Source organism: Natator depressus, chromosome 23 (assembly GCF_965152275.1).
Source record: "Natator depressus isolate rNatDep1 chromosome 23, rNatDep2.hap1, whole genome shotgun sequence".
NCBI lineage: Eukaryota > Metazoa > Chordata > Testudines > Cheloniidae > Natator > Natator depressus.
This window is the reverse complement of record NC_134256.1, coordinates 4,948,827-4,972,132: the sequence shown is the minus strand read 5'-3', so window position 1 is coordinate 4,972,132 and position 23,306 is coordinate 4,948,827. Positions and strand designations below refer to the sequence as shown.

At 49.8% G+C, this 23,306-nt stretch overlaps 1 protein-coding gene across 1 annotated transcript in view; it reads right to left on the bottom strand.

Annotated features, from left to right (window-relative positions):
• SLC1A5 (solute carrier family 1 member 5) overlaps window positions 1-22,996 on the bottom strand; it is a 34,961-nt gene extending 11,965 nt beyond the window's left edge. The window contains exons 1-3 of the mRNA XM_074937750.1: window positions 22,356-22,996; window positions 2,184-2,226; window positions 936-1,022 (exon numbers count right to left, since the gene is read on the bottom strand). Of these exons, the coding sequence (XP_074793851.1) occupies window positions 936-1,022; window positions 2,184-2,226; window positions 22,356-22,912 (687 nt within the window). The 5' untranslated portion in view covers window positions 22,913-22,996. The remainder of the gene's footprint in view (window positions 1-935; window positions 1,023-2,183; window positions 2,227-22,355) is intronic.
• Window positions 22,997-23,306: the final 310 nt, after the last annotated feature.

The window sequence follows — 23,306 nt, the reverse complement described above, 5'->3', positions numbered from 1 at the left end:
ATGAGTTTGGCAAGAAACGAGAGCCTTGTAGAACTTTAGCCATCAGTACTTTAAGGTCCAAGAAGGCTGGAGAACCTGGAGAGGTGACCTCCCTGCATTTGCGAGACACAGACACACGTATTGCCTGGGTCTTGTCTTTGCGATCCTCTGCCCAGCACTCACACTACTGAACAGATATCTGTACAGCCATGAGCCTCCATGGCAGACCATGCTGGGTGGCATCTCTAGGAATAAGGGAGATGGTCTGGATAGCATTTGTGAAGGCTGGCGTCATAAATAAAGAGTCCTTCCACGACCACTTGACCAAGGACAAAGGGGAGCAGTGAGAATGGCCTGTTCTCGGATTCATGTTCTTAGAACGTGCCTATCAGTCACCATCCAATTTTTAAAAATACGGGGCTTCATCTTTGGGAGATAGCATCTTGTCTGTACTAAGGAGGCCTGTCTAGCTCTGCCAGGGGTTCCTTGGACACGGCTGGGAAGGGAATGTAGCGGAATGCAAAGCCTCTAGTTCTGGGAGACTGCTACGTCCAGGCCATGAAGAAGCTCCCTGCAATTATGTCCTATTCCTGAGCAATGGGGAAGAGGCCGATGGAGAAGGCACCAGCAGTGTCCTAGTCACAGACAAGGAGGGATTAGGGTGGGGCTGCAGAGTTCCCATCTGGACAGGACTCTTAGCCCCAAGTCCCCTCCAATCCAAACAAAGACAACAGTTTAGCGGATTTAGATGGTCCCAACCCAACTGGGCCTCACCACTAACTGATCCCGTATGGCCAGCCTAGACTCGGGCTCTGCTGTAAAGCAGAGGCCTCCGTGTGCAGCTTCTGACAGGGGGTTGGGATGACAGCAATTTCACCTGCTCCCTGTGTTCTTAGCAGCAGGGATCAGACCAGAGCGACTTGTAGCAGCACTGTTCCCCAAGATGAGGTTCTTACCTTCTCCTCTGTGACCGTTTCATTAAAAACTCCCAGCTCATCGGTGACGTTCTTCCTGATCACCACCAGCTTGTAGTGGGTAGCATACTGGAGAGACGAAAGGGGAGATAAACTGTTTCACCCATGTCTTGTGATTAACTCCACATGGTTTGGGGGCCTACAAGATAGGCTGAGATGGAAAAACCCACCCAATGTTGTTTAATGGCCAACAGGGTCGGGGAGTGTGCCTGCTTGGTAGGAAGTTATAAATCACACAGTACAGTGTAGTGACCAGTTACACTTTAGTTACACTGCAATTACAACTATAACTGCAGCGTAATTGCCACAGATGAATAACCCAAAGGTTAGCGCTGTGACAGATTTGCTTATGATCCCCTTGTTCCATTAGCAATAACTGCACCTGCCAAACTACATTGTATGTAAACCCTGCAATTACTGCAATGCTTACACGGAGGCCTTCACCTGCTACCCAAATCCTTTAATCAGGTGCTTAGCCACAGAGCTTGCCAATTCTCAGGTGTATTTTTAGAATCCAGGTGCATTAAATGCACTGCACTGCAAGCAGGCAGAGTTCCCACACAATGGAGAAGGGGCGAATTTACATCCCCATCTGGGATTTGCCTTCATTGTTAACATAATTCTCAGCCTGAATTCCCCCCACCACCCCACCCACCTGAGCTTAGCTCTCCTTTAAGGGCTCTCTCCCACTCTAAAGGGCACACACTGATTTTAATCTCAGGAGGCCGTCAGATACCATGGCAGACCCATTACAAGAACCTAGAGAGACTGAGTGCCACTTGGATCTACCTGATCCTAATTTAGAGTGACAGCAAAACCACCACTGTATCTCTAGAGCAGGCATTATGCACCCAACATCAGTTTCATCGTTTATTCTTTTCCCAGAGGCCCCACTGGGCTAGGCACTTCTGAGGGCACTTCTTGCCCATGCTAAGCCTATGGAAGGCAGTTCTTGAGAGGCAGTGCCAGGGAGCTGGCTGTCACCAACATGCACAAAACAGGGTACCATCCGTAGTATGAAAACAGGGGAACACGCTAGGTTCCATCTACACTACCAAACTGTAAAGGGACAGTTCTGTCCCCAACCCTGAGGTTATCTGCAGTGCAGGTGACACTAAGACGGTGTCCTACACTCAGACAAACAGCCCAACGACAGTTTCTAGAATGGTTATTAAGGGGAGACCTGCGGGACAAAGCACAGCGCGTGGGATGATGCAGCGAGTCACTTACCGAACGGAAAGTCGCCGACACCAGGTTGGAAGGGAAGATGTTCCTGTGGAGAAGGAAACAGTTTAGCCAGCAAAGCTTCAGAAAAATACAAGGTCACTAAATTGGCCCCCTTCGCATTAGAGATCTCCGAGCAAAGGCTTGTCTATACAAGAAAGTGACACCGATCTAGTATGTTCACTCTAAGTACCCAGAATTAACTGTATAGAACTGAAGTATGCAGCACGGAGCTGTTATGTCGCCTTAAGGCACAACCCTTGTTAATTACTGCAGCCACACAGCTCTGCAGTTGTTCAAATGAAGCAGGTAGCATTCTGGTGCCAAGTTCTGCCGCTCAACTCAATGCTCTAGAATTTTTCTCATGGTGCATTGGGGGAAGCCTCCCAGAACCTAGAGGAATTCTGGGATTTGGAGAAGGAGATCTGAGAAACACCCATGATTCCTCTCCTAACATCCCGTAATTCATCTGTATTTTGCCAGTGCCATTTTCAAACTGCTAATCAGGCTGCCCTGGGGACACACGGAGCACCGTGGTCATGACAGGATGAGGCATGTGTATTGGCAGTCACTTAGCTGACAGGTTTGGATGCCGCAGCGATACAGCCATTGAGGGGGAGAAGAGGAAATCCAGCAGTTACTTCAGCAGGGCATTTAACCGTAGCAGCCTTACTGAGTGCAGCACTGTTTTTGGGCTTGGTCAACTAGCACAGATAGAGGAGAACAGGATAGTGCTGCTGAACGGGGCTGACTAGCAGTAGCTGCAGCAGGCTAGAGATCTCTGCAGAGCTCACCCCGGAGCAGCAGAACCCCCATGAGAATTCCCCTCCGCGCAGAGAAGTATGTAGCCATTTGGAACCCCCCCCATGCTACTGGTCAACACTAAGTGGTCTGGAGTTTTTTTGGGGGGGAGGGGAAGAGAAATCAACTGCTTGGGCTGGTCTTGTGGAGGTGTGCAAGGCTATTAAGAGGATGCTATTGCCCCAGGTCAAAGTTTGGCAATGCCTTTGCACGGATGGGGGACTGCATGGTACAGGGGCGATTGCTAAGCGATCAGTGCCTTTCCTTTGCACCACCCACACACCCCAGGCCAGAAACTTTGACCAAAATGGTGCTGCAAGGCCTGGCTGATCACTGGGCAAAGTTCATCAATATTAACGGGGGCTGCGGAGCAGCTGCAAAATGACAGCAGCACATGTGTTTGGAAGAGCGAAGGGAAAGCAGCCATGGTACCTAGTAATGCTGGCTATTTCTCCTCATTCTATGCCTTGTGCAGAACATAGCAAACGCCCATCAAAAAACATCCATGAGCCAGGGAAGAGAGCCTAGACAGGTGGTGGAGAGAATTTCTGAACATTATAGACAACCTCTGAGAAAACATGTCCCAAGAGTTCACGGAAACAGGAGCAATGATGCAACTGTGCTCCTACACTGAGGCCAAGGGATAGTTCGGGGGTAATGAGTATGCTGCAACTAAAACAGAGACGTGTGTTTGTGCACTGGTTTTATTAGGAACTCAGAGGATGGAGGGATGTTATGTAAGTGATGTAATCGAATGTTCCAGCCAGGTTGGGTGAAAGGAGCCATTGAGTTAACAAGTAACACCCACCCCAAAAACACTTCTACTTTTATTACAGAAACCCAGACCGTTAACCAAGAACACAGGCCAACAGAACTGTGGCACACCCAGCCTGTGGGGGGCTCACAAGCTCCTGGAGGTGGGGCACTCAGGCCTATCCTTCTGTGGGGAGTTGAGTGAGGTCTTTCCCACACCACCATGGTCCCAATGTGGCATGTTCCACAGAGTTGGCAGGGCAAGACGTAGGGGCAGTGCTTGGCCTCTGCTACAAAAAAAAAAAAAAAGCTGTTCGCACGTCCATCACGTCCCTTTCCAGGGCCACACACGCTCCTGGGAGCCTAGGAAGCCATCCCTCCACCCTTCTGCCCTCCTAGGCTGCAGGCACTGGTTCCCTGAATGTTTCCTCGTGTCTCTGCCTCATCTTTGGCAATTTGAGGTCATTTTATTGGTGCCAGGCCCCTGTATGCACAAGCCCTGGGACCCAGCTGCTGAGAGCCATCAGAATGATCACATTTATTCTCCCAGTGCTAGTCCCCATACCAACAGTGAGAAAACACTGCTTCTGCCCTTGATTTTGGCATGCCCTTGTAGCAGTGCTGGGTAGGGGGCAGGTTAGTAAGAGCCTGCAGAGGTGCTTATCCAATCCTTATGTTGGAGAACTGGCTTCAGGCCATTTTGTTCTAGAAGGCAATGGGCAAACCTAAGAGATATGCAGCACTGCTATTCCTGAGGATGGGGTCTGCCCAGCTGCTGCAGGAATAGAAGTGAACACTAGCTCTACAGGGTGTACACAGCCATGAAGCGTGTGTGCTAAAGCACAGCGTTCCCTGTGCCTTCATTTTTTTAAAAAAGTGCCCTGCAAAAAAATAAACCTTTACAGCAACTAAATACAAAGGTTAACAGCCCATAGGAAGCGACTGAAGACACCCTGCAATTCTGGAGGGGCTCCATACGCTGATTTTGGCCATTTACCTCATCCAGTTTAACTGTACCTTCAATTGAAGAGCATCGGGACAACCTGGGACCCAGAGCAGAGTTCCTGCTGGAGCTGCTGCTACAAGCAGCATAAAAACTGTGTACAGAGTAACCCCCACCAGGGCAACTGGCTGTGGTATTTGCTATTTTATAGCTTTAAGTCACTGGCTGTGGTATTTGCTATTTTATAGCTTTTGAGGATGGGGATGATAACTTCTCACTGCCAGTTGGTCTTCTGGCTCTGCTCAGCTTGGCAGAGGACAGCTGGTACCCAGCAGAGAGCAGTTTAAACCCCACCCCATGCATTTCTTTTTAACAGCACATAAAACAGGTACACCTCCCACCCATAGCATCATGAGGCTGGCTACTGGTAGAGCTCTCCTCCATGGCGGCTTCAGTCAGGCTGCACACATACAGTTCTTCTGTGATCTCTGCATGTGCTGTGTCCCAGTTCTTGTCTGCCCAGGAAGACCTCCTCTGGATTAGACCATGTGGTGTGGAAAGGACCCTAAACATCTTGGGTGTGTGTCATGCTGTCTTGGATGCTTTGCAGAAAATGGCCCTTAAGAATATCGTCACTGGAGTCCAGTTGCTCCCATTACCTGCCCATGTGATGAGCATTACTGGAAACCCTGTTCTTGTCCATTGCCTTCAGGTACCTCTGACAGAGCCCCTTTGCTTTGGCTGGGCACTGGGACCAGGCCTGGCAGCGCCCCTGCATCTCAGTGTCTTGTAGCTGTCTGCAGTCCAGTGCCTGACATCGCTCTTGCTGGAGAGCTGCAATCAAACCTAGGTGGTCTCCAGGAGTCCATGTGGAAATGTGGGGCATGAATTCACCCCTACCTGGTACTGGTATGCATCCGATGAAGTGAGCTGTAGCTCACGAAAGCTTATGCTCAAATAAATTGGTTAGTCTCTAAGGTGCCACAAAGTACTCCTTTTCTTTTTGCGAATACAGACTAACACGGCTGTTACTGTGTCACCCCTACCTGGTACTGAAGAGGGGCAGAGCTGGCTGCATGCCTGCACTTAGAGTATGCATCCAGTCAAGATGAGCCCAGAGCAGAAAGCACAGACAGGCCAATCCAGCTGTGAAGCAATGCAGTGTAGGTAGCAACAGGATGAATGCATCCATGTGAACCTTAAGCAGACAAACTGCCAAGTGGAGTTACTCCTGTTCTATACAGGATTCATTAGAACAGCCTGATATACCAAAATAATTCACTTTTAAAAGCCTAGGTAGAGGCAAGGCACTTTAACATTAGCTTGTTTGTGTTAATCTTATGCAAGATCCCTGTTTAGGCAAGCCCCCACTCTCACAACCATTGGGAGCTTCTAGCCATTTTACAAAAGCACAGAGATCAAGTGCTTCTAAGGTTGCAGAGTCAGCACTGGGGATAGATCCCAGAAGTACTGACATGAAGGCTTCAGACCTGACCTGCTTGCATGGCTTTCCACGTTGCTTGCTAGCAGTGTGATGCCCAGTTAGAAAGAGAGCAGGAGCCTGCAAAGTCCTCCGTGCTCAGTGATGTCCTTACGAGTTAGGGTAGGAGAGTGGGGGGTGCACTCTGAGATGTACTCGCACTGGAGATGGCACCATGGAACCTCACATTTGTACGGTCTCCCCTATCCCAGTGGACTCACTTTACAAGTATTACAGTAGCACAGAGGCCTCAACTGTCTTAGGGAGTCCCACTGTGTTGCGAGCAGTACCTGTGTCAAGGTTCTTTCCCCACTCTGAACTCTAGGGTACAGATGTGGGGACCTGCATGAAAACCTGCTAAGCTTATTTTTAGCAGCTTAGGTTAAAACTTCCCCAAGGTAGAAACTATTTTACCTTTTGCCCTTGGACTTTATTGCTGCCACCACCAAGCATCTAACGAATATATAGCAGGGAAAGAGCCCGCTTGGAAACGTCTTTCCCCCCAAAATCCTCCCTAAACCCCACACCCCCTTTCCTGGGGAAGGCTTGATAAAAATCCTCACCAATTTGCATAGGTGAACACAGACCCAAACCCTTGGATCTTAAGAACAATGAAAAAGCAATCAGGTTCTTAAAGGAAGAATTTTAATTGAAGAAAAAACTAAAAGAATCACCTCTGTAAAATCAGGATGGTAAATACCTTACAGGGTAATCAGATTCAAAACAGAATCCCTCTAGGCAAAACCTTAAGTTACAAAAAGACAAAAAAAAAAAAAAAAAACAGGAATCTACATTCCATTCAGCACATCTTATTTTATCAGACATTTAAACAAAACACAATCTAACACATATCTAGCTAGCTTACTTACTAAGGGTAAGTCTATACTATGAAATTAGGTTGAATTTATAGAAGTCGGGTTTTTAGAAATCAGTTTTATATATTCGAGTGTGTGTTTCCCACAGAAAATGCTCTAAGTGCATTAACTCGGCGGAGTGCTTCCACAGCACCGAGGCAAGCGTCGACTTCCAGAGTGTTGCACTGTGGGTAGCTATCCCACAGTTCCTGCAGTCTCTGCTGCCCATTGGAATTCTGGGTTGAGATCCCAATGCCTGATGGGGCTAAAACATTGTCACGGGTGGTTCTGGGTACATATTGTCAGGCCCCCGTTCCCTCCCTCCCTCCGTGAAAGCAGCAGCAGACAATCGTTTTGCGCCTTTTTTCTTGAGTTACCTGTGCAGATGCCATACAACGGCAAGCATGGAGCCCGATCAGGTAACCGTCACCGTACGTCTCCTAGGTGATCGCAGACGTGGTACTGCATTGCTACACAGCAGCAGCAACCCATTGCCTTGTGGCAGCAAATGGTACAGTATGACTGGTAGCCATCATCGTCATGTCCGAGGTGCTCCTGGCCACGTCAGCCAGGAGCTCCTGGGCAGACATGGGTGCAGGGACTACATTAGAAGTGACTTGACCAGGTCATTCTCTTTAGTCCTGCAGTCAGTCCTATTGAACCATCCTATGGTGAACAGGCAGGCGATACGGATTGCTAGCAGTCCTATTGTACCATCTTCTGCCGGGCAGCCATGAGATGTGGATGGCTTGCAGTCCTTCTGCACCCAGCCAAAGATGTAAAAGATAGATGGAGTGGATCAAAACAAGAAATAGACCAGCTTTGTTTTGTACTCATTTGCTTTCTCCCCCTCCCCCGTCTAGGGGACTCCTTCCTCTAGGTCACACTGCAGTCACTCACAGAGAAGGTGCAGCAAGGTAAATCTAGCCATGTATCAATCAGAGGCCAGACCAACCTGCTTGTTCCAATAAGAACAATTACTTAGGTGCACTATTTCTTATTGGAACCCTCCGTGAAGTCCTGCCTGAAATACTCCTTGATGTAAAGCCACCCCCTTTGTTGATTTTAATTCCCTGTAAGCCAAGTCGTCAGTCACCCCTCCCTCTGTCAGAGCAACAGCAGACAATCGTTCCGTGCCTTTTTTCTGTGCGGACATCATACCAAGGCAAGCATGGAGGCCGCTCAGCTCACTTTGGCAATTAGGAGCACGTTAAACACCACACGCATTATCCAGCAGTATATGCAGCACCAGAACCTGGCAGAGCGATACCGGGCAAGGAGGCGACGTCAGCGCGGTCACGTGAGTGATCAGGACATGGACACAGATTTCTGACAGCATGGGCCCTGCCAATGCATGCATCATGGTGCTAATGGGGCAGGTTCATGCCATGGAACGCTGATTCTGGGCTCGGGAAACAGACTGGTGGGACCACATAGTGTTGCGGGTCTGGGATGATTCCCAGTGGCTGCAAAACTTTTGCATGCGTAAGGGCACTTTCATGGAACTTTGTGTCTTGCTTTCCCCTGCCCTGAAGCGCATGAATACCAAGATGAGAGCAGCCCTCACAGTTGAGAAGCGAGTGGCGATAGCCCTGTGGAAGCTTGCAATGCCAGACAGCTACCAGTCAGTTGGGAATCAATTTGGAGTGGGCAAATCTACTGTGGGGGCTGCTGTGATGCAAGTAGCCCACGCAATCAAAGATCTGCCGATATCAAGGGTAGTGACCCTGGGAAATGTGCAGGTCATAGTGGATGGCTTTGCTGCAATAGGATTCCCTAACTGTGGTGGGGTCATAGACGGAACCCATATCCCTATCTTGGCACCGGAGCACCAAGCCAGCGAGTACATAAACCGCAAGGGGTACTTTTCAATAGTGCTGCAAGCTCTGGTGGATCACAAGGGACGTTTCGCCAACATCAACGTGGGATGTTCGGGAAAGGTACATGACGCTCGCATCTTCAGGAACTCTGGTCTGTTTCAAAAGCTGCAGGAAGGGACTTTATTCCCAGACCAGAAAATAACTGTTGGGGATGTTGAAATGCCTATAGTTCTCCTTGGGGACCCAGCCTACCCCTTAATGCCATGGCTCATGACACCGTACACAGGCACCCTGGACAGTAGTCAGGAGCTGTTCAACTATAGGCTGAGCATTTGGATGTTTAAAGGTGCAGTTTACTGACTCGCTTAGACCTCAGCAAAACCAATATTCCCACTGTTATTACTGCTTGCTGTGCGCTCCACAATATCTGTGAGAGTAAGGGGGAGATGTTTATGGCGGGGTGGGAGGTTGAGGCAAATCGCCTGGCTGCTGGTCACATGCAGCCAGACACCAGGGCGGTTAGAAGAGCACAGGAGGGCGCGGTATGCATCAGAGAAGTGTTGAAAACCAGTTTCATGACTGGCCAGGCTACAGTGTGAAAGTTCTGTTTGTTTCTCCTTGATGAAACCCCCCGCCCCTTGGTTCACTCTACTTCCCTGTAAGCTAACCACCCTCCCCTCCTCCCTTTGATCACCGCTTGCAGAGGCAATAAAGTCATTGTTGCTTCACATTCATCACACAAATAGGGGGATGACTACCAAGGTTGCCCAGGAGGGGTGGTGGAGAAGGGAAGAACAAAGCCACACAGCACTTTAAAAGTTTACAACTTTAAAATTTATTGAATGCCAGGCTTCTGTTTTTTGGGCAATCCTCTGTGGTGGAGTGGCTGGTTGGCCGGAGGCCCCCCCCACCACCACCACATTCTTGGGCGTCTGGGTGAGGAAGCTATGGAACTTGGGGAGGAGGGCGGTTGGTTACACAGGGGCTGTAGTGGCAGTCTGTGCTCCAGCTGCCTTTGCTGCAGCTCAACTGTACACTGGAGCATACTGGTTTGATCCTCCAGCAGCCTCAGCATTGAATCCTGCCTCCTCTCATCACGCTGCCGCCACATTTGAGCTTCAGCCCTGTCATCAGCCCGCCACTTACTCTCTTCAGCCTGCCACGTCTCCTCCTGGTCATTTTGTGCTTTCCTGCAGTCTGACATTTGCCTCCAAGCATTCGTCTGTGCTCTGTCAGTGTGGGAGGACAGCATGAGCTCAGAGAGCATTTCATCATGTGTGTTTTTTTTTTTTCTTTCTAATCTTCACTAGCCTCTGGGAAGGAGACGATCCTGTGATCATTGAAACACATGCAGCTGGTGGAGAAAAAAGGGACAGTGGTATTTAAAGAGACATTTTATAAAACAGTGGCTACACTCTTTCAGGGTAAACCTTGCTGTTAACATTACATACATAGCACATGTGCTTTTGTTACAAGGTTGCATTTTGCCTCCCCCACTGCATGGCTACCCCCTCAACCCTCCCCCCTCCCCGTGGCTAACAGTGGGGAACATTTCTGTTCAGCCACAGGCAAACAGCCCAGCAGGAACGGGCACCTCTGAGTGTCCCCTGAAGGAAAGCACCCTATTTCAACCAGGTGACCATGAATGATCTCACTGAGGATAACAGAGAGAGATAAAGAATGGATGTTGTTTGAACGCCAGCAAACATACACTGCAATGCTTTGTTGTACAATGATTCCCGAGTATGTGTTACTGGCCTGGAGTGGTAAAGTGTCCTACCATGGAGGATGCAATAAGGCTGCCCTCCCCAGAAACCTTTTGCAAAGGCTTTGGGAGTACATCCAGGAGAGCTGTGAATGCCAGGGCAAATTAATCCTTTCACATGCTTGCTTTTAAACAATGTATAGTATTTTAAAAAGGTACACTCACCGGAGGTCCCCTCTCTGCCTGCTGGGTCCAGGAGGCAGCCTTAGGTGGGTTCGGGGGGTACTGGCTCCAGGTTCAGGTGAGAAACAGTTCCTGGCTGTCGGGAAAACTGGTTTCTCCGCTTGCTTGCTGTGAGCTTTCTTCATCCCCAAAACCTGCTTCCGTGTTGCCTCCATCTCCATTGAAGGATGGAAACACAGTTGGGGTAGTGGTGGCTGAACCCCCTAAAATGGCATGCAGCTCATCATAGACTCAGCATGTTTGGGGCTCTGACCTGGAGCAGCCATTCGCCTCTCTGGTTTTCTGGTAGGCTTGCCTCAGCTCCTTAAGTTTCATGTGGCACTGCTTCAGGTCCCTGTTATGGCCTGTCCTTCATGCCCTGGGAGATTCTGACATAGGTTTTGGCATTTCGAAAACTGGAATGGAGTCCTGATAGCATGGATTCCTCTCCCCATACAGCAATCAGATCCCGTACCTCCTGTTCAGTCCATACTGAAGCTCTTTTGTGATTCTGGGACTCCATCATGGTCACCTCTGCTGATGAGCTCTGCATGGTCACCTGCAGCTTGACACGCTGGCCAAACAGGAAATGAGATTCAAAAGTTCGTGGTTCTTTTCCTGTCTACCTGGCCAGTGCATCTGAGTTGAGAGTGCTGTCCAGAGCAGTCACAATGGAGCACTCTGGTATAGCTCTCGGAGGCCAATACTGTCGAATTGTGTCCACAGTACCCCAAATTCAACCCAGCAAGGCCGATTTAAGCACTAATCCACTTGTTGGGGTGGAGTAAGGAAATCGATTTTAAGAGTCCTTTAAGTCGAAATAAAGGGCTTCATCCTGTGGACGGGTGCAGGTTTACATCGATTTAATGCTGCGAAATTCGACCTAAAGTCCTAGTAGAGACCAGGGCTAAGACTCCATTCCTTTTTGTTCCCAGCAAAAGCATCACACAGAAACAGAGAACCTTTGTTTCTCCCCCCCAGCACTGAAAGTATCTTGTCTCCTCATTGGTCATGTGCCAGTGAGGTTATCCTAGCTTCTTAACCCTTTACAGGTGAAAGGGTTTTTCCCTCTGGCCAGGAGGGATTTTAAAAGGTGTTTACCCTTCCCTTTATATTTTGACAACCTGCATCTAGCAAGAGGGGAAACTGAGGCACAGCAGGAGGGAGGAGTGACTTGCCCAAGGTCACCCAGAAAGTCAGTGGCAGAGAGGAGAATTGAATCCTGGAGTCCTGATACCCAAAGCTGCACCTCAGCCACACAGCAGAGCTTTCCTCCCCTGGGCAACATAACACTAACGGCTACTTCCAGAGATTTTACATGATATCAGGGAGAGCCAGCAGGCCCTTTAACAATTCCCAAGGCTGAAAGCAGACCGGAATGATCTGTGCCTCCAATGCAGAGGTACTCTGCCCTGCATTCACATCACAGTCCAAACCCAGCTTCCCCCAGCCTGCATGAACAAGCTTGGCTGAGACACTCCATTACAGGCCAGCACATCCATTTGGGGCAGCAGGGAGATGTCTGCATCCTCTCCACCAGCAGCTGGCCCTAAAACACCAATCCAAACAGCAGTCACATGGGGCCGCCACAATCAAACCCCAGTGACTGCCACATTCCAACACAGGACTGGCACTAAAGAGAGACTGCATTTTGCCGACAAGAGAACTATCCTGATCCAAACCAAACATGGCACAAGCCCAGATCAGCCCTAGCTGGGAGGGGGTGTGTGTAGGGGACTGTATATCCCACCCCACATTGGAAGGGGCTTACCCACTGCAGAAGTAAAGGGAGTATTCAGGCAGGCTCTGGAAGGGGGAAGTATATGGCTGCCATGTTTGTGATTCTCTTAAGGACACAACACCCCATCCTCAAGTTACCCAAGGATAGGAGCCAGCTTTCCTCTCAAAGTGCAGCCAGTAAGTACCAAAAGCAACAAAGCTCTGCAGACTCAGCTGTCATGTGCCTCCAGCTAATCCTGCACAACAGGGCTAGTGTAAGCCTTCCTGCCCCATTCCCAGAGTGCTGCCACGGACTGCATTAGGTGTCCGGTTCCCAGTCACCCTCCTTTATGCGGCTCCTCACCCAGCATAAGGGGAAGTGTGACCACCAGGACTGAAGTGTTCTGCACATGTACAAAGCTCTACTCTAGCACTGTGGTCTCCCACAGCAGCTTCCATCCTCCCCATGGGATTGACAGAGGCAGGAAAGGCACATTCATGACAGAGCTCTGTACTTCACTGATTGACAGTCTGAATTCATACCCTGGATTCACAGCAATCATTCCCATCTGCAAAGAGTCAAACCCCTCTACATAGACACACCAATTGAACTGGCATTTGAGCAGCCTGAACTGGTCCCATCCACCACAAAATAGGACTGGTTTATGCTAGCTGGAAAGGACTACAGAGGGAAAACTCATAGGGCCCAAATCTGTTGCTTCTGTGATCAGCATGGTGGCATGTCACTATATGCACTGATGTAACTGTACAAGATCCCACAAGCAAGTGAATCAGGCCCCACATGTCTGAAGTGGTTCTGTTTTTTCCATTCAAACCAAGGAGTGGCTTTCCAGCCTATTCTCTTCCTCTTATAGCCTCTATAGGCCCAACCCCAATCCCACCACCTGCAGCCAAAGTCTGTATTTTATCAGACTTCCTGTGTCAACTTGGCCAAGTCACTCAGCATCCCTGTGCCTTCGTTTCCACATCTGTACAATGGAGTTAATAGCCCTGCCCTGCCTCCCCAGAGGAGGGGAAGGTATTGACAACTGTGAGCACCCATGCTCTAACCTAAGCCAAAAAGATTAGATCAGCCCCTGCTCCAGCTCTAGGTAGGTCTCCTAGCTCTGATGTTGGTGTGAGAATTCTCACACCAACGGAGTCCAGCTGGCTTTTACAATTACGGGCTGCTCTACACTGCTGCTTAAGTCTACATAACTCATGTTGCTATGGGGCTGAAAGACACACACCTCCCTGAGCATCGTAAATGACATCTACCTAAGTGCTTTCCACACCAGCACTATATCTCCTACCAACATAGCTTCTGCCTCTCGGAGGTGGAGTAATTATGCTGACGGGAGAGGATGTGCTTCAGCTGCATGGGTGCAGTTGTGCTGTGGTAGCACTCCAGTGTGGACTTGCCCTTAGGCTCAGCAAGGCAGTAGATCCACAAACATGCCAGAGCACCACAGGCCAGGATCTCCTCCTCACATCCCCCAGGATCAATAAGCCAAGGTTTCCTTCTGTTTCCACCCAAGTTGTTAGGAAGGCTGCTCTGAGCACAAGCCAGTCTGTGCAGCAGATTCAGATGAGTGCTGGTTAGAGACAGTGAACAGAGGAGATCGCTGGTGTCTGATGGGAGAAAATTTAACTGGTTAAGATGGATCCTACACAGTTCTGAAACCTCTAGTCCCTTGGCAGAAACAATGGGAGCAATCCCCTTGCTCCAGACAAGCAGAAGCCCAGCAGGAACATGTCTCTGGCTCTCCCAGGGCGTTGCCTATGTCAGAGCTTCCAGCAGCAGGGATAAGGTCTTTGATCTTTTATAACCAAGTGCACACTGATGCTTAGATACACCACACATCTCAGTGCAGGAAGCCTGGCAAGTAGGGACAGAACTGAACATCCTCAAGCTTCTCTGATTTAATCTCTCAAAATAAAGTGCTATCTTGCCAGCTCCAGAGACTGGAGAGCTACTTCTCTCCCCAGGGCAGGTATAGCACAGGCAAAGGCAGGATGACCATGCACCCAGGCATGCCTCAGCCAGCAGCACTAATTGTGTTGTAATACCTATGGTATACAGCAGTGCTTATCAATAGATCTCAATGCACTTTACAAAGGAGGTCAGTACCATTCACCCCTATTTTATAGAGGGGGAAACTGAGGCACAGAGAGAGGAAGTGGCTTGGGCAAGGTAATCCAGCAAGCCAATGAGAGAGTGAACAGAACACAGCTCTACAGAGCACCAGTGCAGTGCTCTAACCACTAGGCAACATTGTCAGAGTGGAGGACCCTTCTGGGAGGCAGCTGCTCACTCGCACTCCCTCCTCTTCTGATCAGGATAGCAGAGCCTAGAGGCAAGGAGAATGCAAACACTGTAGGGAATCACCCATTTTCCTGGGAGCAAGAGCGAGGAAGCAGTTTATTCAGATGTGCCCAGATACCCTTGGATGGGCATTTTGACCTGTTCAGTTTTGACTGTGTACACAGTTCTCCTTTCAAAGAGGCTTCAGCACAGCTTCCAATGGGGGAGGGAAAGCGCTGGATTAGGGGTCATGAACAGAACTAATAACGCCAGCAGTGATTGTTGGCTATAGATACCTGCCTTCTAGAACTGAGAAGAGACCACACTTATTTCATACAGGCCGCTGAGCTGCCATAAGAGGGCAAAGAGATGTTCAACCCATGTCAGATTCAAACCAAAGATTCCAGATCCTGACCGCTGCTGGTTGTTCTAACCCCTCCGGATAAACATGTTTACGATGTCACTGGAGCATGCTAAACCCTCCCTAGTGCCAAGACACATGGAGCAAAGCCCTGGTTAAAAAAACAGGATCACTGAAGATTAGTGAAGTGCCAGGAAATTCCAATGTAAAGCCAATGACGCTGTCCTCAATTCCCCCTTGCTGCGAAGGGATGAGACGGCGCCTATTAACGACAAAAGATCTGCCTTAAGTCTAGAGCTGCAGTTTTAGACGCAGCCTTATCTGAGATCTCTTTTCCACTTCCAACGGATGTCTCAAGTGAGCAGCAGTCTTGCATGAGCAGAACCTCTGACATCTAAGTGTCAGCTGGGTGGCAGCACAGACTTCGATAGTTAAAAGGGACACAGTCCCTTCACCAATCACACTGGCTCAAATCCCACCCCTCCACCATCCTACTCTTGCTACAGACACCAAAGATCGCTATTGTTAGAACAAGTTTTGCCTCTTTTGGATGTCTCATTCCTCTCTGAAGTTTCACTGTTGCACCTGTGAGCTATTCCCAGCTGTATGTGAATCAGACAAATCTCTTTAAAGACTGTAATGCCCAAAAATTGGCTGGGAGGGAAGAGCAGTGAGAAGAGATTCAGGACAGTTACAGAACTCAAAATAACCTTTCTAAACTTGGTCTAATCAATTTAAACGCTCCTTTTGACCTGGGTCCTGTGGACAACTAGGCACATGAGCCAGCCACTTCAGGAAAAGTGGTCCATTGGTTACAACATGAAAGCTGGCACTCCAAGTCCCAGCCCGACTCCGTGTCACCTCAGACAAGTCACTTAGCCTCTCTGTGCTTCATCCCCCCCCCCCCCCCATATCTATATAATGGGGATAATAGCCCTGCCCTACAGGGAGATTCTGGGGATAAATACATTAGACCATGAAGCACTTTGAGAGCTGATGAGAAGTGCTATGTAAGGAATTGTCCGTTCATGCAGAGTGCACAGGCCCTTCGTGACAGAGCACAGTGGCTAAATGGGACTGTTGGGTTCTGCCACGTAGGTCTGTATTTGTTTTGGAAAACAAATTTAATGATGGCTTTTTTAAAAGACAAATCTGCCACATGTCTCTTATGAAAACTACAGAGTAGATTCCAGCTGCTGCAGAATGCACATTGTAATCACAGACAGCCACTCCAAACCCCTTTACAACCGTGCTTGAAGAGTTTGGACAGTTACAGCAGTTTATATTAGTTTAAGCTACAATCCCACAGCAGCCTCTGGGACCTGCCTAGTGTCAGCCAGCTGCAGTATTCATTTACACACAACCTAAAAAAATAGATCAATGCAGATTTGACCTGAGAGACAGAGCAAGACAGCAGCAGAGCCGGGAATAAAATCCAGGAGCCCAACATCTACTCACCTCCAAATCTGGCAGTAAATTTAGGAGAGAAAGCATACAAACCCTATTAAGCATCAGAGATGATCCCTTTCTCTAGGCTGTGTGTGGTTTTCTCAGCATTTGATTTGCCCAGAGGTTTTGGTTTAAGGTAGTCCGCTTTGGCCCAAGTAGAACAGGTACTATCCTGGGCAAGGAGGTAAGTGTCCCTGACAAGTAGCAACTGGGTAAAGCAGAGAGATCATTTGAAATAAGGGTGTGTCTACACAGCCTAGCTATCACCAAATAAGCTATTCTAGAACAGCTCTGTGTGGACGCTATTCCAGAATAGTTACTCTGCTTTCTTGGCCCTGCAGATGGGGGAGTGAGCACCGAGATCTAGTTTTTACTCTACTTTGCCACTAGAGAAGGCCTGAAGCAGAAAACCCAGCTGGGCTCTTTAGATTCTCCTTAGCATGTTCATCATCTTTTGGCTTTTTAAAACCAATGTTGTTTGATCTGGAATCAGCAAGTTTAAGACAGACCACACCACCAATTAGTCATTTTTCTGCTGAACACTTCACTGGAAAGGCTCCAAATGGGGGTGTCTTAGAGGAGACTGACTAACTAGAGTTAATGATCAGAGTTGCCCCTCTGGCCTGACCAACTGGCCAATATCCAGGGCCCAGCAAGGTCATTTCTATTAGGAGGAAAAATAGAGGAGTCAGTGTTCTTGGTGTTACCTTGTTTATTCAAAGACACCCACAGGGTCCTGTCTCCCAGGAGGCAGTTTCTTTGCTCCAAAATTTCTAAGCCTGCCATTCCAGCACACTCTATGCCCAAGAAGCTTCCTCTGAGGGTCATGCTCACAATTCCTTGTCCTAGCTCGCTGCATCCAACACCAACTTCCAGCTCCTTTGTTGGCAACTCAGTACACTCAGCTTTACTCTGACCTACTATGCATCCTAGTGCTTTGGTGGTAGTCCCCCATTATCTGCAGCTGTTTTTACTACACAGAGGGGCTTAATTGCTTCTGAGTCTGAGTCTTCATGGACAAAAAGTGCATTTTTACCATGAGCCAAACACCCATGTTATCTATCCTGCTATACAATCCTGGTGATAAGGCCCTGTCATTTTACTGCAAGGTAAACTAAGTGAGGTCAACCATACGCAGAGGGAAGAGATTTGCAATGAGGTAGCTGGGTGAGGTCTGTACACAAACAGCTTTCCTGCTGTAAACAAAATAAAGACCTACCCACTTTTTTTGGGGGGGGGGGGGGGCAGGGGATAGTGAAGATGTAGTTCAAGGACTTGTCTATACAGAGTTATTCAGGGATAGCTATTGAGCTTTGAATTCACAACATACTTGAATCTGAATTAACTTTCAAATGCAGACATGCTCCAGGAATACCTGGCAAACCCACAGACTTTTAACAAGGGTTGTGATTGTCTTTGGATCCCAGCCACACCCGCTGGCACCCAGGAGCACCTTTCAACGTAATAGCAATAGAGGTTATAATTTTGCCTATTTGAACTCAGACAAAAGGCAATAATACTCATTGGCAATAGGCAGTTAGAGATTTCTCCTCTTTTGTAAGACATTTGCCTCCCTGACCCAGACGAAGCCAAGCAACTCAAGCATTGGCTGCCCTTAACTCTCCCTTGCGAAAGGCAAGGAAACAAACCAGTTCACAAAAAAACATGCAACAACCCCACCAGGAAGAGAACACTTCGGCTGCTATTTCTTATTTTACAAGATGGTCTTGCCTATTTTGTATGGGTTAATTAACCCTCTCACCTTTCCACCCTACTATTCTAGTGGTGCTCCCCAAAGACCACTGACTTCTTGTGCTGCCCTTGGGGTACAGATAAAGCTACACATGTGCTCCTAGGAGGTAAAGACACCCAAAGAACTATTTTTAGCCTTTTTTCTAGACTTGAGGCAGACAGCTTCATTTTAGCAGTTAACCCTTGACAGTTCAAAGCTCTGCTTTACCATCCCCCAACCCAGCCTCCACATGGCTAGGCTGGAACGCCTGCCCAGAGCAGTGGTTTCAGTCCCACCCCAGCAGCACTTCTTTGCCTGGCAGCAGGCTCAACATACAGTCAACATTGCATCAGACAGACAGGGCTCCACCTACATCGAGGGTGACAAGATGTCTCAATTTTATAGGGACAGTCCTGATTTTGGGTCTCTTCTTATATAGGCTCCTATTACCTCCCACCCTCATATCGATTTTTCCACATTTGCTCTCTGGTCACCCTACCTACATCACACTCCCCCGCCCCAAACCACTTCCTAAAGACAGACGGTGATCAGATAGCAAGTGTGAAAAATCAGGACGGGGCAGGGGTAATAGGAGCCTATATAAGAAAAAGCCCCCCAAAATCAGGGCTGTCCTTATAAGATCTGGACATCTGGTCACCGTACAAAGACAGGACAGTAGTGACCCCCCCTCCCCACCTAATTTGGTCCCTAAAAAAAAAACAGGGCATCTAATGCAAGCTACATTTTCATTCCGCTGAAGTGAGGGAGTTTCAGCACAAGACACTGGCTTACATGGAAGCTAACCACTGGCAGAGCACTATGTTGGAACCCTTGGGCAAGAGATGGCTGTTCAGTAGCTAGGTTGCTAGCCCCAAGCCACATAAGCCCATAAAAAAACCCCAAAGACTGGAATTTGTTTCCTGCACAACTATTCAAATGTCAGTTCTGGTGACTCATTTCACATGATTCATGCATAAGATGTTGAGATTTTACCAGGAACAGGGGAAATGCTGACAGGCTGTTCCAATGAATGGAGATTCAGGCTGTTCGGGACACAGCAGCACCTCAGCCAAGAAGTCAACAAGAACAGACGTCAGGTTTCAGAGTAACAGCTGTGTTAGTCTGTATTCGCAAAAAGAAAAGGAGTACTTGTGGCACCTTAGAGACTAACCAATTTATTTGAGCATGAGCTTTTGTGAGCTACAGTTCGCTAAGCTGTAGCTCACGAAAGCTCATGCTCAAATAAATTGGTTAGTCTCTAAGGTGCCACAAGTACTCCTTTTCTTTTTGCGAATACAGACAGTTCGGAGCAGGTGTCCAAAACACAGCTAACGAGTTCTCCGGCCAATAGGCATTACCCTCTTAAGTGTGGGGCTAGCACATAAGTCATCTATGCAGGGATGTTGGGGGTTAGCTGACAGAAAACTCCTACAACAAGAAATTTCTGTTCATCCATCAAAACAGGAGCAGGGACACAAACAGGGCATCAGATTTAAGCATGTAAATAGACACAAATGAAGCACAGGAGCTTGCTGCTATTGTGAAACTTGGGTGTCTCTGCAGTACAGTGATCAGAGATACTGCGCTAGCCAAGACAGATATCAGCTCTCAGACACAGAGCAAGCAGCCTGTTGCCACAACAGGCTCTCTCCATCAGCTACAAGCCCAACTCCTTCACCCTTGTGTCCAAATGCCAGTCCAGGCTAGCAGCTCAACCAATCCCAACTCCCACCAGGCAGACTCACAATGTCACCAGCACAACGTGGTCCTCAACCCCAGATCACAATTGATGAACACAAAGGCTCTGGGAATGGATTGGTTTGAAATCTGGGGTTATCTGTCCTCCCAGAAGTCAGCTCCAGGGGGCATGAAGCTAGTATGAAAGATGCTATAAGAGGCTGGTCTTTGTGGTTCTAATCCCCTCTCTGCCACAGTCTGCATGACTGTGGGCAAGTCACAACACAGGGATAATGCCTACCTCACATCCCTGCTCCACCCAGACTGGGAACTAGTTATTTGTATAATTCAGAAACAAAGAACGTTTGATGGTTCAGGATCTCAGTCAGCTTTGCCTGCGCTAGCTCTGGCCTTGGAGTAGGCTAAGGCTATACTCATTCAGCAGCAAGTTACAGGTGTTGTGACAATTCTCTTCCTTATGGGCTGCATGCCACTTCTCTAATCCCCATCTACCAAGGAGAGACACCTGAATTCAGTTGCCACTCACTGTGACTCAGCAGTTGCCTGGAACAGAGCAGATTCAGGGGGAGATTCCATCAAAAATAGACTCCGCCTACTAAACTTTTTGTTAAAAAAGCTATGACCAAAAAAACCCTGCACTTTACCCTAGGAGAGAGACTGAGAGATGCCATCAGGTTCCATAACATGATGCGGTCTCCTTCCCTTTCTCAGGGTGGCAGGCTGCTATGTAGCAGTATCCAATCAGATCGGAAATATCTACGGCAAATGGACCATATTTACTGTAAATAGTAAAGCCTGAAAAAAGTAAAACCTCGGTAGAGTGTCAGCATCTGACGCTGCCCAGAGGGATCTCTCCCTTTTATACTTTGGCAACACTTGTATAGCTTGACATGCCAACTAAGCATTAATGAATTAGCAGCCTAGAGGCCCAGGCTGCCTCTGCATATACACATGAGGAAGAGGTGGTCTAACGGACATGTAACGTTTATGTCTGACAGGAAATTAGATGCGCAGGCCCTGTGGAGTCAGAAGTGTTGGACTACCACATTCCTCTGTTCTCCTGTTGGATCTCCCACCATTCTGGACATACTTCAAGCCATGAAGTGCCAATCAGGTCTTTACAAGCTTCCCATAGGATCCTGTTTGCTGGACTCAATTAGCAAAAAGACACTTTCCACAGCAAGCATTTAACATGCCTTCAGCCAGGAGGGGCGGGCAGAAGGAGAATGGAGTTGGGAGCAGGACACAGGACTATAAGTCAGTGGATCCAAGTTCCATGCCCAGCTCTGCCATAAACTCACTTGGTGACTTGCCCAAGATACCTACACTGTATCCTGCTTTCCCCAACCGTACTGGGAAAGGAGGCTGGGAGACTAAAGTCATTCTTGGGATCTCTGGATGTGGGGAGTGCTGTGCAGGTGGCAAGTCACATTCTCATCCAACATTTCTTGCTTATCTTTCATCCCAGCATGTTACAAACTCTCAACCAACCAGACACTCAAGGGACCCACAGAGCTTTAGTTACCAGTGGAAAAGAGTCTGAAGGTAGAACAAGATTAGTAGAAAGCCTTTGAGGTTACTTCAGAGGGGCAGTTTAAGACAGTTGCCTTAGAGCAGATTCTACCATGTATATCTAGGGCAGTACCTAACATGGGGCTTTAATGTGCGGGAAGGGACGAGGACAGGACGACACTGCATACAACTCAGGAACCTGTTCAGAAAAGAGTAAGAAGCTAAGTGGATGGACCCAGCCACAGCAGTGATGCCAGGGAGACCAGATATTACACCAAATGGAGACAACACAGCCAGTACAGAGGGGTCACTACGGGATGACTTTTTATCTCCCCAAACCAGCCATCAACCAGAATAGGATACAAGGGGATGAGCACGATTCCCCTCTCCACCACCTGCAACCAGAGCCCCCAGCTGTCCTGTCCAGGCCTTGGAGCAGCCACCATCACGGCGCTAGGAGGGGAGGAAGCTCCCCCGCCCCCACCCAAGTCCACCTGAAGGGCGACTCAGGCGAAGGAGAGGACCTGCAGCCTCCCAGGTACGGAGCTGGAGCCGGGATGGAATCAGCAAGGCCAGCCGGAACTTGGGTCTCCCCTAGATCCGGGTGAGGGACGGGAACGACACGTGTCCGTTTCCCCTTCACTGCCGGATCAAGTCCTGCCTCAGACGCGGGCCTCAACACGCTCCCCAGGCACCAGCGCCGTGCCCCCCCACACGCTCCAGAGGATGGGGAAACTGCAACCCCGCTTCCCCCGCCATGCATCTGCCCCTGGGGACACGTGGCTCCCCCCCCCCCGGCTTCTGCCCCCTCCCCAGCGCCTCACCTGATGAGATCCAGGAAGGAGTCCGCCACCTCCTTGGCCTCCGGCACGGCTCCGTCCCCCTCGCCCCCTAGGCTGGGCGGCGCGGCCCCCTGGCCGGGCCGGATGATGAAGGCCAGGCTGACGCCGACGGCCGAGGCCAGCAGCGTGGTGAGCAGGAAGAAGAGCATGGCCCAGCCGCCCAGGCGGCCCAGGGCGGCGGGGTCCAGGCTGGCGGCGCCGGAGACCAGGCTGCAGACCACCAGCGGCAGGATGATCATCTTCAGCAGGCGCAGCAGCAGCTCGCCGGGGAAGGAGAAGGCGAGGATCCCGGCGCGGCTCAGCCCGCCCGGCACCTGCCGCACGCCGAGCCCCACCGCCACCCCGGCCAGCACCCCGGCCACGGTCAGCAGCACCAGCAGGTTGGCGCGCAGGCAGCCCCGCACGCGGGCGGCCTTGGACGGGGAGCCCGGCGCGGGGCCGAGAGACCCGTGGCCGGCGTCCTGCGGGCCGATCTCCCCGTTGGAGGCGCCCTTCTCCCCGGCGCCCTGGAGGCGGACGCGGTCCCTGCACGCGGCCATGGCCCCCCACGGAGCGTCGGGTCCCGGCGGGCGGGCGCGTGGAGGAGCCTAGGGACGGCGCGAGCTGCCGGCGTGCGAGAGGAGAGAGGCATGGAGGCAGTGCTTTTGCTGGGCGGTGACGGGGGCGGGGCCCGGGCGGCGATTGGCGGAGGCGGTCTGAGGGTCAGGCGGTGATGGCGTGTGAATGAGAGGCGAAGCGGGGCGGGGCCAGAGGTTGCCGCGGACAGGGACTGGGCAACTGGGCGGGGCTCAGCCCGAAGTGAGGGAGGGCGGGGCAAGGAGGAAGGGGAGAATGCGCGGGAAGAAGTTTCCCGCGCAAATGTCGGCTGTGTGTGGTGGGGGGGAAAGTCGTTGTTGTCCCTCCCACGTGTATTACCTCAGTAGGAAAGTTGTG